Genomic DNA, 17,346 nt, shown 5'->3' with positions numbered 1-17,346 from the left:
CAGCAAACTCAAAAAAATCCTGGAACCAAACATAGGACTTCCCAACCTTTGGTTATTTTTTGATCGTATTGGGTGATGCCCTTACCAGTACAGATAAACCTTAAACAGCTGCAGAATGCCCATTCTTAGAAATATGGAAGAGACATCCTCATGTTGTCACTGGCACAAATAGAAGATAAACAATCTCCTGCATTTTTATAGAAATTTAGATTTAGGACTGACGGGCAAATTGAAAAGGGTAACACTTAAGCATCCGAGGCAGATATTCCAACACAGAAATTTGGAATATTGGGGTTTTGTATAAGTGGGAACAGCAGGGAGGTAGCTCGCAATTCCTGAAATTTTGCCATTACCTTGTATACTCTGAACCCACTACTCTTGCATACTCGGCTCCAACTCCTAGAAGGTCACATGCTGAAACCAAATCTTTTTCTAACGTGTGTAGTTGCTGGTAGAAAGGGAAACAAAATGAGACAAAGTGAAAAATAAAGGTTTCCTTCAGGTTCTGAGTAAAGCCACCATAATATGTGGGAATGCAATTTATATAAAAATTAATCAGGATATTAACAGTGGTGGAAATCAACACATCTAGTGCTGTTACTGACCTACGAGACACTGGACAGATTGACCTCCTGGCAGCCTTGTCTTTTCCCCCCCACTTGCGTTTCCCCACCCCACTACCCACCCTATTTGCAGATGGCATCAAGTTCTGGGGTAGGACTGCAAGTGTGCCAAGTCACCTCTGGTACCTCATACCACTCGTCAACTGGCTGTGTGGCATCTTAGCCAAACTACAAACAGTCCATCGGAAGATCACAGAATGGTATCCGAAGATCACTTCTGCAAATACGGAAATTAAATATGATAATCTGAAACATATATACACAAGAATGAGGCAGGCATTTATGGAATATCCCCCCTCAATAAAAACAGCAGCCTATCTAGACCTTTGCAATTACTACTTGAAGTTGCAGAGGTGAAAAAAATTTGTCCACTGATTTATCAATTTCCCCCTATTACAATGAAGAAACACCTCATGACTAGTCAGCTTAAAGTCTTAGTGCCTGAAAGATCTGGCTAAAACCACAACTACAGCTTCTTATTAGGACCAATTAACAAGTGGAACCAGAACGTTAATTCTTCATTAAATTAGATGATCTCTGCCAGATAACTATAATGACTCGGATTACAAACTTTTGGATGGGCCATTAAATTGAGACCCTACCTTCTCTCTCAGCTGGATGTCAAAGATCCCACAGCATTATTTCAAAGAACAGCAGTGCAGATTTCTCAGGTGGTTTGGCCAATATTTATCCGTCAACTACCATCACTAAATGGGGGAATGGTAGGAGTTGTTGTGTTATTGGGCTAGTAATCCAGAGGTCTGGACTAATGATCCGGAAATCAAAGTTCAAATCCCACAGCTGCCGAGGACGTTAAGTTCAATTAATTAAATACAAAATAAATGTGGAATAGAAATCTACTAATCAATCATGGTGACCATGAAACTATCAGATCGTCGCGAAAATCCATCTAGTTCACCTTTTTGTAAGGAAATCTGCTGTCCTTACCTGGTCTGGCCTATATGTGACTCCATAGCAATGTAGATAGCTCTTAACTGCCCTCTGAAATGACCTAGCAAGACATTCAGCTGTATTCAGGACTATCACCACCTTTTCAAGGGCAATTAGGGATAGACAATAAATGCTGGCAGTCACTGACGCTCCCCTCTCCTCCCATGAATGAAATTATCACATTGCTCTCTGTGGGAGAAAATTAGCTGCCACATGTCCTACATTACATCATTGACTACACTTCAAAAAGTACCTCATTGGCTGTAAAGTGCTTCAGGACATCCGGAGGTCATGTAAAGCACTATACAAATGCAAATCTTTTTCTCCTTTATGCTCAGTGCCCAGAGGCCAGGAAGTGAAGGGGACTAGAACGCCAACCAATGCTCATTGTCCAGGTTTTAATAAAGAAGGGGCATCTGTAACCAAGTGCCATAAACATGGCATTTTCTGATTTAATTCATTTCTTTCCTTTCCTTGTGAAGAAATATCCAAGGCATGGCTTTTGGCTTCACAGTTCAGCCCCAAAGTGTAGCCTTTCTCAGCATTAACGTTACAATGGAAAAGGAGGGTTGTGGGTTGAACAGTGAGTTAACACCTTTGGAAATGAAGAGGAAAAATGGAGAAGAAAAAAATACATAAATAGAGTTCATGAAATTAGAAGCTGTGGGGGAGATAATTGCAGATCAAACTCATTTGCTTCTACTCGGAACATTACCAAGCTCCTCGGAGGTAATGCAAGTTGAACAGCTTGTGATTCAACAATTGTTATGCTCTGATGCTGAAAAATTTCGTTCATTCTGTGCCAAGAAACTCCATTAGTCATAAGAAAACAAAAGGTACATACTGCAAGCTGAAAGAGCAGTCGACAGTGCCAATATGGTGTCTGCTGAGAGATCTGTATCGCCTTCCGTAAAAGTGGTTTTGCTGAATCAACCAGATTCTAAAAAGGCAACAAAACATTATTTCAAACTAACATGGCAAAAGACAGCATCTAATCCCACAGAAACAATCAAAAGTAGTTATCAACCAGATGTGAATGCATGTACTAATTACAACACACAAGACAACTATAACAGAACTACTCAGTGAAGCAGTAAGCTTGGAAATACCGATTTCCTTTACTTCAGTTTATGGGGTTCCTATCATAGTCTTAACTCTAGCTGCCAACCTCTCTGTTGCCACCATTGTCTATTTTATCAGTAGCTCTAGAACCATATTCCTATATTCCAAATACATTGCCTATAGGGGCTGATTTAGCTCACAGGGCTAAATCGCTGGCTTTTAAAGCAGACCAAGCAGGCCAGCAGCACGGTTCGATTCCCGTATCAGCCTCCCCGGACAGGCGCCGGAATGTGGCGACTAGGGGCTTTTCACAGTAACTTCATTGAAGCCTACTCGTGACAATAAGCGATTTTCATTTCATTTTTTCATTTTCATTTCATATCACCTCTCGGTCTGCTCTATTTTGTTCTTTCTCAGATTCTCCAACCTATGAAACTACTATCCCTTCCAGCTGTATTTTTCATGTGGCCAATACTTCTTGCTTTATTGTGTCTTCTCTTCAGCCCTGGCAGTGTCATCCACTATTGGCTTTTGGCCCTTCACCTACTAGATCATTCACATGTATATAAGACAGCTGTTGCATAAGATTGCTCTGTGCCCCTGACTAAATGCTACCTCAAAATAAAACATTTCAACACAAGGATCAACATATTCTTCCACCCAAACGCAATCAGACAGTGCCCAGGAAAATTGTTTCCATGTTCTTCATTACATTCCCATCAACTACACAAAGTGCACCTTTATCCCGATTAGCCCCAGAATTTAACCCTGCTGATCTTAAATCTCCTCTTTCCATATCAGTCTTGCTGGACTGTTGCATAAATTTAAATCAATTGTAGAAGAGATAAACTGGATAAATGTAGGAGGGAAGAGTATCCTTTTAATAATAATAATCTTTATTAGTGTCACAAGTTGGCTCACATTAACACTGCAATGAAGTTGCTGTGAAAATACCCTAGTTGCCACACTCTGATGCCTGTTCAGGTACACAGAGGGAGAATTCAGAATGTCCAATTCACCTAACAGCACCTCTTTCGGGATTAAATATAACAGTGTTAGATAAACAGATTATAGGCGTACCACCATCCTACAGCTTTTTTTCACTGTATTTAGTCCCTTTGCTAGAAAATGTGAGGCATCTCTGTTGGCTCAAAGAATTGGGAAATAAGCCTAAGGATATAAAATCTGGGTCCTCTGTAGATTTAAAATCAACAGCAAGTGTCTTGACTGATATCAGGAGGAAAAGGTGTCTCAAATTTCACAGCATTGGAGCAGTGTAAAGCTGCTCCCAACAGTGACATGTAAATAGCTCCCGAAAGAAACACACTGAAGTCACAAAAGAGAAGCAGACCGTTGGGCCCAATCACCCAGAGACCATTTGCATGTGAACAATTAGTCTTAATTCCCATTAACTCATCTTCTCCCCAAACAACTTCATTTTATTTTCTTTCATCCACCTGCTCCAGCTAATCTTGAATGTTAACAGATGCTGCCCCAACCAGGGGGTTAACAGAAGGTGGGCTTACTTATCAAACAAACTGGAGCTGTGCAATCTACTATCTGTGCAGGAATGGCATTCCATGGAGATGTTTCAGTTTTAGGAGTTACATTAGCTGAAAAGCATTCAATGGACGCTGAAATGTCATAAAACCCATTTTCTAATCAAGTGAGGGATAAATAACTTAAACATTGATTGAGGGCCTCCCAGAGCAGGCTTTGTCTTTATAGAAATGAGTGACGCTCAGAAAGGTTCTCTCATTTCAATTGATCTGGGTGCTTGCTGGGAAGGCACAGTAGCAGTGGTTAGCACTGTTGCTTCACAGCTCCAGAGTCCCAGGTTCGATTCCCGGCTTGGGTCATTGTCTGTAAGGAGTTTGCACGTTCTCCCAGTGTCTGCGTGGGTTTCCTCCCACAGTCCTAAGATTTGCAGGTTAGGTAGATTGGCCATGCTAAATTGCCCTTTGTGACAAAAAAAAAGGTTAGGTGGGGTTACTGGGTTATGGGGATAGGGTGGAGGTGTGGGCTTAAGTAGGGTGCTCTTTACAAGGGCCAGCGCAGACCCGATGGGCCGAATGAACTCCTTCTGCACTGTAAATTCTATGAATCTATTCTATGATTATCTGAAAGGTTATTAGTTGCAGTTTATTCTTGATGTGGTTTGCAATTTATTGGGAGAAGACAGCGAGGTAAATGAGTTAGACAGGCCTGCACTGTAAGCAGAGTAATGAACTAGCTTCATTGATGATTCACTAGTTTGAAACTACAGTGTCTTACTTCAAAATAGAGTAACAAGCATATTAGCTTGAAAGTACTGAAAAATAACCAGAACCAGGGACTTAGTCATCCACAGTCAAGAAAGGGTAAATGGAAGTTTTACTTCCAAGAATAGTTGGAACTGCCAGACGGTTGTGACATACTGATGGGTGGCCCCTACAGAAGTAAATAACTTTAAAATTGATGTGTCTTATAAGAGAATTCTTAGGGAAAGTGAGAAGCAAACTTGAGTATATAACATGAAGTTATAAACCACCACAATTAATTAATTGTGCTTGTTTTATAAACAAGAAAGTGTGTTTTGTTACAAAAGCGAAATCCTACAGTGTAGTTCTATTGGTTAAAAGAGGTACTCTGATTTATTTTTAAACGGTCATGGTCATTAACCGGATCATAACTACTTGTGTTTCTTCAAACCAGGCAGCATCCTCATGAGTTTGCATTGTACCTTCTATAAAATCACAACATCCCTCCCATAGCTTGGAGCCCAATAGCTGAGCTCTTCTTAAGACTTCAGATAATATTAGTTACCCCATGGCTTTTAAATTCTAGCCCTCCTAGTCCAATAAAATTCAGAATTGAATTAGCATTTTTTAAGCTTATAGAAGTTCTAGCAACCAGAAGCATCGCCTTTAATGTCCTTTACAGAGGATAGTAGATGCCTGGAGCTCGCTGCCGGAGTTGATAGAAGCAGGTACGATAGTGACATTTCAGGGGCATCTTGACAAATACATGATTAGGAAGGGTAAAGAAGGATATGGATCCCAAAGTGTAGACGGTTTAGGTAAGACGGGTAGCATGGTTGGCGCAGGTTTGGAGGGCTGAAGGGTCTGTGCCTGCGCTGTACTTTTCTTTGATCTGCAACTGGACCCTCAAATCTCTCAGTTCTTCTAGCGCATCAAGAATACTGCTGTCATCGTTGTCGTTTTTAACCCAAATGACACACTCACTGATGTTACATTCCATTTTAACACTAATCCTTTATGACTTTTTTTGGTCTCCTGAAGCATCAACTCTGTTTTCCATTTTGTTACGATCTGCACAATTTAGTATGATTCCACGTAGTTATATGAACAAAATCTCCAATACAGGCAGTGAATAGAAACAGTTCCTGGAACTGAACTCTGGACACCAATATCTACATCCAACCTCTGAGAAAAAACACCCTCAACTCCTACTCTGTTCACTTCTAACCAAATTTCAATCTAGTTCCTTCTTCCCCTGTAATCTCCCATGTTGTCTCATAGACTTTGCTATGGTCCATGCACACGATAGCCACTTCATTTTTGTTCCCCATTTAGCAAGTCTGTTACCATCTCACCAAATCCTATGATGTTTGTCAAGCACGATGTGTCACTTTTGAAATCCATGCTGGAAACTTTCACCTATTTTCTTTTTATCTGCAATTTCATCGTCAATGATACCAAGATTGTTCCTATCACAGATGTCAAGCTTACTAGCCTGTAATTTACTGTGTTAGTCTATCCTCCCTACTGAAAATGTATAGCATGCTGACCATTGTTTAATCCTCCAGTGCACATCTACATTCATTGGAGCCTTGAAATCCCGAATGGTATTGAGTTACATATATTATAACGGCTAACATTAAAAGGTTTTTTTCCTGATCCTTCAATTTCTCTGATGACATTAAAGGTTCTAAAAATATATATTTATCTAAAAATGTGTACTTTTTAAAAGTACAGATGTTACCGTCACTGGTAAGAAAACACAGAAGACACCCATTTTCCAACTCCACCCACTTGTCCTGCCAGCACAATCACAAGTTGTAAACTCCATTTTTATTTGATTCAGATTGCACATTTGACCAGACTTACATTCATGATCAAACACCTTATGGGTAAGGTGGTGAAAAAAGTATGTTTTCCAATAATACCAGAATGTAGGAAATTAAAAGCGAAGTCGATTTCACAAACTTTTATATTAAAAAAAACAGAAAGCTTACCTGGTGGCAATATAGTTCTGACAGAAGACTGGCTGCTTCAAATTTGATATCTTCAAACTGTGGAATCTAATACACACAGGTCAAGGACTAACCATTTATAATTGTTTGAAACATATAGTTCTAATCTCTCTCTTCCATTGCCTATGTTCAAAAAGGTAGTGCCTTTAATTCAGAGGGCAAAAGCGTGAACAACTAATACAGGTAACTAATTTAGGGCAGCATCGCAGCACATTGGTTAGCACAGTTGCTTTACAGCTCCAGGGTCCAGGTTCGATTCCCAGCTTCGCTCACTGTCTGGGAGGAGTTTGCACGTTCTCCCTGTGTCTGCGTGGGTTTATTCTGGGTGTTCCAATTTCCTCCCACAGTCCAAAGATGTGCAGGTTAGGTGGATTGACCATGATAAATTGCCCTTAGTGTCCAAAAAGGCTGGGTGGGGTTATGGGGATGGGGTGGAAGTGTGGGCTTAAGTGGGGTGCTCTTTCCAAAGGCCGGTGCAGATTCAATGGGCCAAATGCCCTCCTTCTGCACTGTAAATGTTATGATTCTATGAGGTAACAGTACAAGGTAATCCAGGGGTGTGTTTTTCAACTTCTTGCGCAATTTCCAAGAAAGGGCATAATTGACATTTGAACAATTCAGCAGCAGTAACTAATGTGTGCAACTGAATGATAAATTTTAACTGCACAATGGGTTAGCGACCACTGCCAAGAAATAATTCAGTTCACTTGCACTTATCAGACTCGATTCTTCCATCTTTTCCTTCACATGTTGCCTGAAATAAATAGATTTGGGATGCTGCATTATGACTCAGCAGAAGATGAGAGTCCAGTCAGGGGGTTCAGGCATGCAACTACAGCTCTAGTAAGAGGCCAGGCCAAAGGGGAAGTAACCAAGAGTTTGGTTGAAAAGATTTGTTTGAAGGAAGGTTTTAAAGGAAGAGAGCAAGGTGCACAGAATGAACCATTTATAAAGGGAATTCCAGACGACGACGCTTAGGTGGCTGAAGATTTGGCTGCTGGTCAAACAGTGGGGGAGGGTGTTTTGTGTGCGTCAGGGGAACAAGAGTGCGTGGGTGGAGAAGGGTGACTGTAGGATTGAAGTAGATTACAAAGATTGGGAGGTCTTGTGGCTCAATGGGTAGCGTTCCTGTCGCTGAGCAAGAAGCCCTGGGTTCGAATCGTACCCCAGGTCTTGGATGGCCAAAGAAGGTACGTACATAACGTGGTCAAACCAGTTTCAGTATCAACCTGAAAATCCTTCCAAACATGCCAATGACTGGTGGTAGGAGTGCAAGAGGCTCCTGATCAGCCACACTTGATACAGAGTGGCACCCCTCATGTTATATGCCCCTGGTGACAGACTAGTGGCCTGTTCCGGGAATCACTAGCTATGGAAACAGATGGAAGATTGTTTTAGTGCATCATTGGGTGCAGGAAGAGAACTGGAACAGAGATTGGGAATGATGACATCATGAAGAGAATTCTTCCCAACTGCAAATGTTTTAGATTGAAGGTGTTGGGGGGGCTGAGTGCCCAAGCCTTTTTGTTTTTAATATAAATTTAGAGTACCCAATTATTTTTTTCCCAATTCAGGGGCAATTTAGCGTGGCCAATCCCCTCAACCTGCACATCTTTGGGTTGTGGGGGTGAAACCCATGCACACGGGGAGAATGTGCATACTCCACTGACAGTGACTCAGGGCCGGGATCGAACATGGGTCCTCGACGTCATCGCCAGCAGCGTTAACCACTGCACCACCATGCTACCTTATTGAGTGCCAAAGCTAAGTCAGTGAGAATGAGGCGATGGGTGAGTGCGACTTGGGAGAAGTGCTTTGGATGAGAAGAAGTTTAGGCATGGCACAGGACGGGCGGTAGGCCAGGACGGCATTGAAATAGTTGGTGTTGGAAGCAACAATGGTACTGATGAGAATTTCAGCAGATGGCCTATGGCAGGGTGGATATGAGCACTGTTACAATGGTGACCTTTGTGATGGAAAGATTGAGGTTGGGAACTCAGTTCAAAGTTGAACAGGACACAGATGTTGCAAACTGCCTATTCTGGCCTGAGACAGTGGGGAATATAACCAGCCTAAAGGTGTTTGAAGTGGAGACCAAAGAAATGGCTTCGGCCTTACAACTGTTTTCGCAGGAGAAAATTGCAGCCTACCCATGAGATACTGAATGTGTAGTGTGACAACACAAGCAGTGCTGCAGTTGAGATAAGTGGTGGATATGTAGAGTTGGGTGTCATTAGCTCACACATGGAAGCTAACCTCATGCCTACTAACAGTATTGCCAAAAATCAGTATGTGACCGAGTGAGAAGAATAGGGCCATTGGATGATTCCAGGGACATCGGCACAGTGACAAAATAGGAATCCACTGCTGATGATCCTCTGCTTAGGATGGCACACAGAGCATAACTGTAAAGCAACACCAGTCTAGGCCTGAGTATAAATCACTCACTCGGTGAGCCAGGAAGAACAGGTGGCAGGATGAGAAGAGGGTACAATGGAACAGAAACCAACTTACAAAATGAAATTAGGAAATCAGAACAATGAATGTTAGAAAGCATTAATATTTACTATTACTGCCGAGTACTGCAGGCCACACACCATTCTGACTTGGAAATATATCGCTGTTCCTTCATTGTCAAAATCCTGGAACTCCCTCCTAACGGCACTATAGGAGTACCTACACTACATGGGCTGCAACGGTCCAAGATGGTGGCTTATCACCATCTTCTCAGAACAATCAGAACATACAGTGCAGAAGGAGGCCATTCGGCCCATTGAGTCTGCACCGACCCACTTAAGTCCTTATTTCCGCCCTAAACCCACCTAACCTTTTTGGACACTAAGGGCAATTTAGCGTGGCCAATCCACCTAACTTGCACGTCTTTGGACTGTGGGAGGAAACCAGAGCACCTGGAGGAAACCCACGTAGATACGGGGAGAATATGCAGACTCTGCACAGACAGTGACCCAGCAGGGAATCAAACCTGGGATCCTGGTGCTGTGAAGCCACAGTGCTAACTACTGGGATGGACAATAAATTCTGGCCTAGCCGGTGACGGCCACATTCCTTGAACTGATTTGAACAAAAAAATCCTGATTTGTTCATGGACTTTTTTCTTTCTGCAGTTTGCAGCAATTTGGATTCGGCATGCAGCTGTATAAAATGTCATTTTCAACCCATATACGGTAAATCTATCTAAAAACCGAGCTCTTTCTGATTGTAAAATTCTTTTGAGGATCCCGAGCATCAAACATGCAAGGCATTAATTACACTGCACTGAATTACTTGCCCTCGATGTAAATCATCAAGATTACCAAAAAAATAATCAGCAGTTGATTAATGAGAATGCAAAAGTGTAGCATCACTTCAAAATAATTTTTCTCTTCACACAAGCCACTGCAATTGGCTAGAAGTGCAGGCATGAACTTTTGGGGAAAAAGGATACTTGTTGGGATATTAACCACTGAAAGAGAAGGAAAAAAGTCAATTAATCACATTTGTTATGCTGAGCTCAGTTACTTTTTCCAAAATAAAAGGCCGTAACACCAATCTCTCTCCACAAGTGAATTCGCTCACCAACAGAACTTAAAACCATCTTTCCTGCTCATAAATTAAGCTTTACTTTCTAACATCTTCAGGAATTAAAAAACACAACCTTGATGTTGCCGAATCATTATTTCCCGACATACCTCCACTTTTAAACCTCAGTTCCTGAGACCTGTCATTTGGACTTCAGATTATTTTTTAGACTTATGAGTGGTTTGAACTTCATCTCGGTCTTTAAAGGGCAACGCATCATCACCACTGCTTCAGCTCGATTTATAAGTTTGAGATTCTAGACACCCCACTTTATTCTTCAGGAGAGGTAGAAAAGCTTTAAAGAGGAATATTTCCAGGTTGTTAGCAGGAATGAGACTTCAATAACAGGTTGGAAAAGATTGAATTATTCTTGTCAGAACACAATGTGGTCTCATTGAAGTTTTTAAGATGATGAATTTTGATAGACTAGATAAAGAAAGCTTTAGAGTCACCCAGGCTCGAAACATTAGCTCCCTTTTCTCTCCACAGAGGCTGTCAGACCTGCTGAGATTGTCCAGTGTTTTCTGCTTTTGGTAAAGAAAGCCTGCATCCTCTGTCAATATCCAACGGCAAGAGATTTAAAATCATTGTCAAAAGACCCAGAGCGGAAATGAGAAGGAACCTTTTCACTCAGTTGTTGGGTTTGAGAATGTTGGTTAAATTCAATTTTGGAATTCGCTAATCATTTGCAGAAGAACCATCAGCACAAAGGACTGCAGCAACTCACTGAGAAAGCCACCACCATCTTCCCAGGGCAACAAACTGGAGTCTTTCCAGTAGCACCCGCACCTGAAGAAGAAATTAATAAATATAAAAAAAATCTGCTCTAGGAACAAACTGGTCTGTAAACCATTTTGCCTGGAAGGTGGTCTCTCTAAGCAGAGAACGAACATGATCATAGCAAGTCTAAAAACAGCAAAGAGGCAACAACACATGGTAGCTATCTGTCAACGTAACAGCTATGGCAATACAGGACACTGTTCCTGCTAAGCTTTAACCCCAAAGAAACTCTGCAAACTAATTAATTTAATATCTCTAAGACCGTATTCTGAGACAAAAGTTGTTTAAACAGTATATTTAATACCTCAATGTCTGAATTCTGTCCAGGTGATATTCTGCCATGTATAATATGTATAAATACCATGTGTAATACTTACGATTCAAGCTTAATTGCAGTATGACATGCAATAACAATTATTTATCACTTCTTAAGATGAATGATGCACACACATACATGTGTGTAGGGATAGCAGATCCACCTTGCACCAGTCTCAAAAGTGATGCAGCACATCAACTTAACCAGCATCATTGTAGTAACAGAGTACTATAAGAATCTGTATTATAGACTTTACATCACCAAATACTGAAACCACAAGCTGCAAAGTGAAAGCAACAAGGTCTCATATCACCAATAGAAACTAAACTCAAATTACAAAATGCCGATAAGATTGTGAAAGGGGCTCTCCGATCACACCAAAACAGAGGCTCTCCATCGAAACACAAGGAGAATAAATTACAAATCCCAATCCAATGGCTCAATTAATAAGCATATTGTGGAATGCAACACTGAGCTGGATAGGCCCGGTTCAATCCCTAATCAGTGTTGAGACAGCAATCTCAAAACAACACACCAATGAAGTATCATAGTCAGTTTCACTGCCCAGATTAAGGGCAAGGGAAATAGATCAGGCAGGGTTCCCGACTCTAGATCACTTTATGGGGGAATTGCCAGCCCATATGTTTCACTCTGCTATTCTGACCCCATCCTTGTCAAACAGTGCAGTAACACACATTGCCCCAGCTCACACACAATGATTGGCTATTTGGCATTGGATGGTTGCTACTGTCATGGAACCACATTAAATTGGCTATATGCAAACATCATTATTGGCCGGCACGGTGGCGTAGTGGCTAGCACTGCTGCCTCACAGCATCGAGGACCCAGATTCAATCCCGACCTGTCCGTGTAGAGTTGGCACATTCACCCCGTGTCTGCATGGGCCTCACCCCCACAACCCAAAACTATGCAGGGAAGGTGGATTGGCCATGATAAATTATCCCTTAATTGGAAAAAAAAATTGGATACTCGAAATTTATTTTTAAAATAATCATTATTGGTTGGAACAATATGGATTATTGATAGCTGCAGTGAAGGTAAAATTGTGCATAATCATTACCAACCAACTTCAAATTTTCCAACAATACATTAATAATTTCATTAAAAGATACATGGAAAAGTAACTTAATCATACACTACACTGAGGGTTAACGGTCATTTAAAAAAAACTGACCAGGAGAATTTCGCTCCCAGATAACTTCAGCAAAAACAGAAATTTGATGTTTTAACGTGTTAGTGAAACTCCATCACTCTGCGCTGTGGACTTCTTGTTCACACTTTCAATCCTCACAGCAAGCTCTAGTTCTCAGATGTGGTCCGTATGGGGGTGTGGGGGAGAAGAGAGAGACCTGGTATTTCCCCACATGAAATAAATAATGGGGATCTCCTCACACAACCCCAAAATAATGCATTGGGCTGGATCTGCCGTACCAACCAACTATCGACAGTGGATGATTCCGAGAGCCACAAGAATAAAGACGGAAAGAAAATATGTAGCTTATGCCTTTACCATGGGGCAGCATTTTCAAAATGTCTTTATTACCATCGTTAAATTAAAATTTAATTACCACTTACATCTCTCCCAACCAAAATCACACTCCAGCAGCTGATTCGCTGATTTTCTTCTACTCCTTTTTGATAATAATTGTTTATGCCCTGCTCTGCGCTCTCATTGCTTATCTCTGCTGTGCCTCAGGGCAGCATGGTGGCGCAGTGGTTAGCATTGCTATCTACGGCACTGAGGACTCGGGTTCGAATTCCAACCCTGGGTCACTGTCTGTGTGGAGTTTTCACATTCTCCCCGTGTCTGCGTGGGTTTCACCCCCACAACCCAAAAATGTGCAGGATAGGTGGATTGGCCACGCTAAATTGCCCCTCAATTGGAAAAAATGAATTGGGTACTCAATTTTTTTTTATATCTCTGCTGTGCCACACTCTAAAAATGTCAGTTTGGCTCAGTGGTGCCTGGAATTGGGTAAGGGCTAGGCAAACATTTCACATTACCAGCTTCTGAACAATGACTCTGGTGAAGGGTTGTGGTAATTTTAAAATGTAAATTGGGAGGGGCAGGGGTATAAACAATGTTTTTGGCGAAGCACCAGAAAACAATACTTAAATTTCCATGTCTTCTCACATTTAAATCTTTCGAACTGCTTCATTCTCTTAGAGTGGGGACTATTGTAAAGGTGAATATGACAAGTTACTTTGTGGCAGTCATGGGATCGACATCCAGTTTATCTACCTGGAAATCTTTCTTCTTCGAAGAGTGCTCGAGGATCCGAAACACTGTCAGTATCTTTTTTTAACATCTCATTCAGAACAAAGCAACCATCTGTCTCACCCAAACTTTACCCGTTTGTGATATACTTAACTGGAGCTTCCTGAGAGCATTAAGACAATATCACTACAAGTTTTTTCTAATCTCCTGGGATAAGATCAATTTGAAATAAGTAATAAAATTTCCATTCTTGTTCTGCTGGCGCCTAGAAATAATATGTTGGATTCTCTTAGTCTGCCTAACTTAATTTGTACTAACTGACAGCAATGTGATCTACTTGTCCAAGGAATAAGTTGTCAATTGTAACAGTGTAATTTTAACCTGTGATTTTAATCACTAATGCGGCACTGTGAGAATTAGAAGTTCAGAGAACAGCAAAGACCATTCATTTATTTGGAAACAAGAGAATGGCTTAATGTCCAATGAACAAAAGTATAATAAATTCTAATTAATGTATATACATTTTGAACCAAGATTTTTCTAGTAATTGATCTTTAATTTGAACCTGGTTTAAAGACCTGTTTAGAATTACAAACTTGTAATTAAATAAGCAGCAAACTTTTCAAAAATGGTCAAGGGTTTAACACCAACTATGACATTCAGAATCTATTTTCTGTTCAAGACATACACCAAGGCAGTAATAGAATATGCTCCTCTTGTCTGGATGAGTGCCAACAACACTCAAAAATCTTGACACCATTCAAGACAAAGTAGCCCCTTGCTCATCCACCACTTGATATGTTCACTCCCTCCACCACTGATGAACCATGACTGCATTGTAAGCTATCTACAAGACTCATGGTAACAACTTGTCAAGGTTCCTTCACCAATCCTCTTTCATATAGAATAACAAGGACAGCTGTCTGCAAGTTCACCTACAAGTCCACACAATCCTGACTTGAGAATATATCGCCATTCCTTCACCATCGTACGGTCAAAATCCAGGGGTTCTAAATCTAAAAGCACCAAACAAATTACAATGTTTCAAGAAGGCAGCTCGTCGCTGTCTTCTGAAAGGCAACTAGGGATGGACAATAAATCTGACCTTAACAGCAAAGCCCACACCCGGTGAATAAGGAAATAAAGCAAAAAGATTTTTTTTAAATGCTGAAAGAATGCAATAGGTTTATTCTGCTTTCCTGTTTCATAACACTCGTTGACTTCCTGGGTTTTTAACTCTCAAAATTCTCCTCTGCCTCATTTGGTTCCCTTGCTGCAGTAATTTGTCGCTTCTCAAATCTATCACTAGAACACTCCCTTTGCAAAAATCAAGGAATATCTTACTTTTATGACCCCTTAATGGAGGAGTCAGACACTTTAGGAACTTTCAAGCAGTTGCTGGCTAGGCACATGGAGCACACCAGAATGACAGGGAGTGGGATAGCTTGATCTTAGTTTCGGACAAGGCTCGGCACAACATCAAGGGCCGAAGGGCCTGTTCTGTGCTGTACTGTTCTATGTAAATATGTCACATACTCTATTCCTACAATCTCTCCTTATATTCCATCCTTTCTCTGCAGGCTAATCTGGTTACTCTTTTAATTTGGCACGATGGGCTGAATGGCCTCCTCCTAGATCCTATGATTCAGTTCTCTGGGAGGTCTTGTGGCTCAGTGGTAGCATCTGGACCAGAAGCTCCGGGTACTAGAGCCACTTCAGGACCTGATGGCCATTGAAGATGCGTTAATAATGTAGCCAAACAGGTTAATTATCAACCTGTAAATTCTTCCAATGCACCCAATAGTAGGTGACCAGAGCAGAAGGGTTTCCTGGTCAGTCGCACCGCTGAATGCAATGGGAATCCACTGCAGTTCTTTGCTGAGCATAATCTTAGACCAATCCTGGTTGTCAACACACTCTTAGGGGATGCTACCTGAAGGAGGAGGAGGATTCAGTTCTCCAACTCTGACTACACATTTACCCACAAACTAAACACAGTTGATTACATGAATAATAACAAAGAGGTAGCAATAATACAGGCATGCTCAAAATATTCAAAAAGAGACACAGCATATCTCAACATGGTTCTGTGAAACAGTTTTAAAAAATCAAGGTAGATCCAATTTTTAAACAAGTTCTCACTCCACAAATTTAGACTTGGCGGGTTTTATTTGCAGCATTATGCAAATCTGACCTGCATCATTTCACTTCAATTTTCAGTATTTAACATATATTACAGCTATAGAAAAAGAACCTGGCAGGGGCAAAACCAAGCTGAAGTTTCAAGGATAACAGGTCCCAAACTGAGCCACAATGCTAATCCACTGTCTCTCTTTCCAGGTGTCAATGGCTTTTAAAAATAAACTTTCATATCAGAATTTCCTGCAGCAAGTTTTCCTTTTGGGGTCTGTTGACAACAATCATTTCAGCGTGCCAATCAGTATTCACATCTCCAGCAATATTGCTAAATACAAACCAACAGATCAATGGTCGCAGTGCGGTTTTTGTGATCGTGATGCCTTTGCCTCCATAACAACAGTGATGACAAAAAACTTTGCATATGCTGCTTAATCTGCTGGGTCTTCCCTGCATTTTATCTACTCACTCTCCACCACCTTTCCTTTTTATTCACTGCTACTTCTATTATTTGACATTAACATCTTTCATGTTGGTACTTCTTTTGTCTGGTGTTTGGTGAACTTGCCTTGAGGGGAACTCTGCCCCCTCTCCCATATCCCTGCTGATACCCAAAGGATACCAGACCTTGGGTCGAGGAGGGGATTTTTTAGGCAGATTGTTTGGATTGTTTATCACTCCCTCCCCTCCCCTCAGCCTCTGGCTCTGGCTCCTATTGTGAAGCTTTCCCACCACCTCCTCCCCCAGAGAGCGGCCCAGACTCCCCCAGCACAGGAACTGTTCAGCTCACCGCCTTTTCCAGGTGCGAGCGGGCCTGCTCGGTGTTCTTGGTGTGGTGATAGAGGACACTGCCGAGCTGGAGATGGGTGCGGGCCTCGATGCGCTGCGACGGCTTGAACTGGAAGACGGCCTGCAGGCAGTGCACACACAGCTTAATCTTGGGCGGGCTGGCTGTGCGGAAGTTCTCGGCGAAGCCCAGCAGCGCCAGGTACCAGGCGTCCGTGTACTGAGGCGGCTGCTGGGGCGGCTGAGGCTGGGGCTGTGCCTGGGGCTGCGGCTGCTGCTGCTGAGGGCCGCTAGCGCCAACCGCCGCCATCTTACCCGCATCCGCCACAAACATCGCGAGAGGCCGGCCGAGAACTGGGGCGGGGCTTGGGGAGAGGGGCGGGGCTTGGGGCGCGGGGCGGGGCCTGGGCCGCGGACGGAGGGCGGAGCGGGGCGTGGTCGCGGCGGAGTGGGCGGGGTCTGTGCAGTGGGGCGGGGACTGAGTAGGGCGAGAGACGCAGAGGGGCGTGGCCTTGGCGGAAAGGGTGGGGCCTGTGCAGAGAGATGTGGTGTAAGTGCGAGGGACGGGGCGGAAGGGCGTGGTTTGTAAAAAGGGGCGCGATCTAAGCGCGAGGAACCG

The 17,346-nt window shown here is 42.3% G+C and overlaps 1 protein-coding gene across 1 annotated transcript in view; it reads right to left on the bottom strand.

Moving 5' to 3' along the window:
* mau2 (MAU2 sister chromatid cohesion factor) overlaps window positions 1–17,042 on the bottom strand; it is a 56,355-nt gene extending 39,313 nt beyond the window's left edge. The window contains exons 1-5 of the mRNA XM_038776709.1: window positions 16,732–17,042; window positions 10,337–10,354; window positions 6,874–6,939; window positions 2,419–2,514; window positions 354–448 (exon numbers count right to left, since the gene is read on the bottom strand). Of these exons, the coding sequence (XP_038632637.1) occupies window positions 354–448; window positions 2,419–2,514; window positions 6,874–6,939; window positions 10,337–10,354; window positions 16,732–17,037 (581 nt within the window). The 5' untranslated portion in view covers window positions 17,038–17,042. The remainder of the gene's footprint in view (window positions 1–353; window positions 449–2,418; window positions 2,515–6,873; window positions 6,940–10,336; window positions 10,355–16,731) is intronic.
* Between the last annotated feature and the right edge of the window lie 304 nt (window positions 17,043–17,346).

The sequence above is a fragment of the Scyliorhinus canicula genome, chromosome 18, assembly GCF_902713615.1.
Source record: "Scyliorhinus canicula chromosome 18, sScyCan1.1, whole genome shotgun sequence".
NCBI lineage: Eukaryota > Metazoa > Chordata > Chondrichthyes > Carcharhiniformes > Scyliorhinidae > Scyliorhinus > Scyliorhinus canicula.
This window is presented reverse-complemented; position numbering and strand designations above follow the sequence as displayed.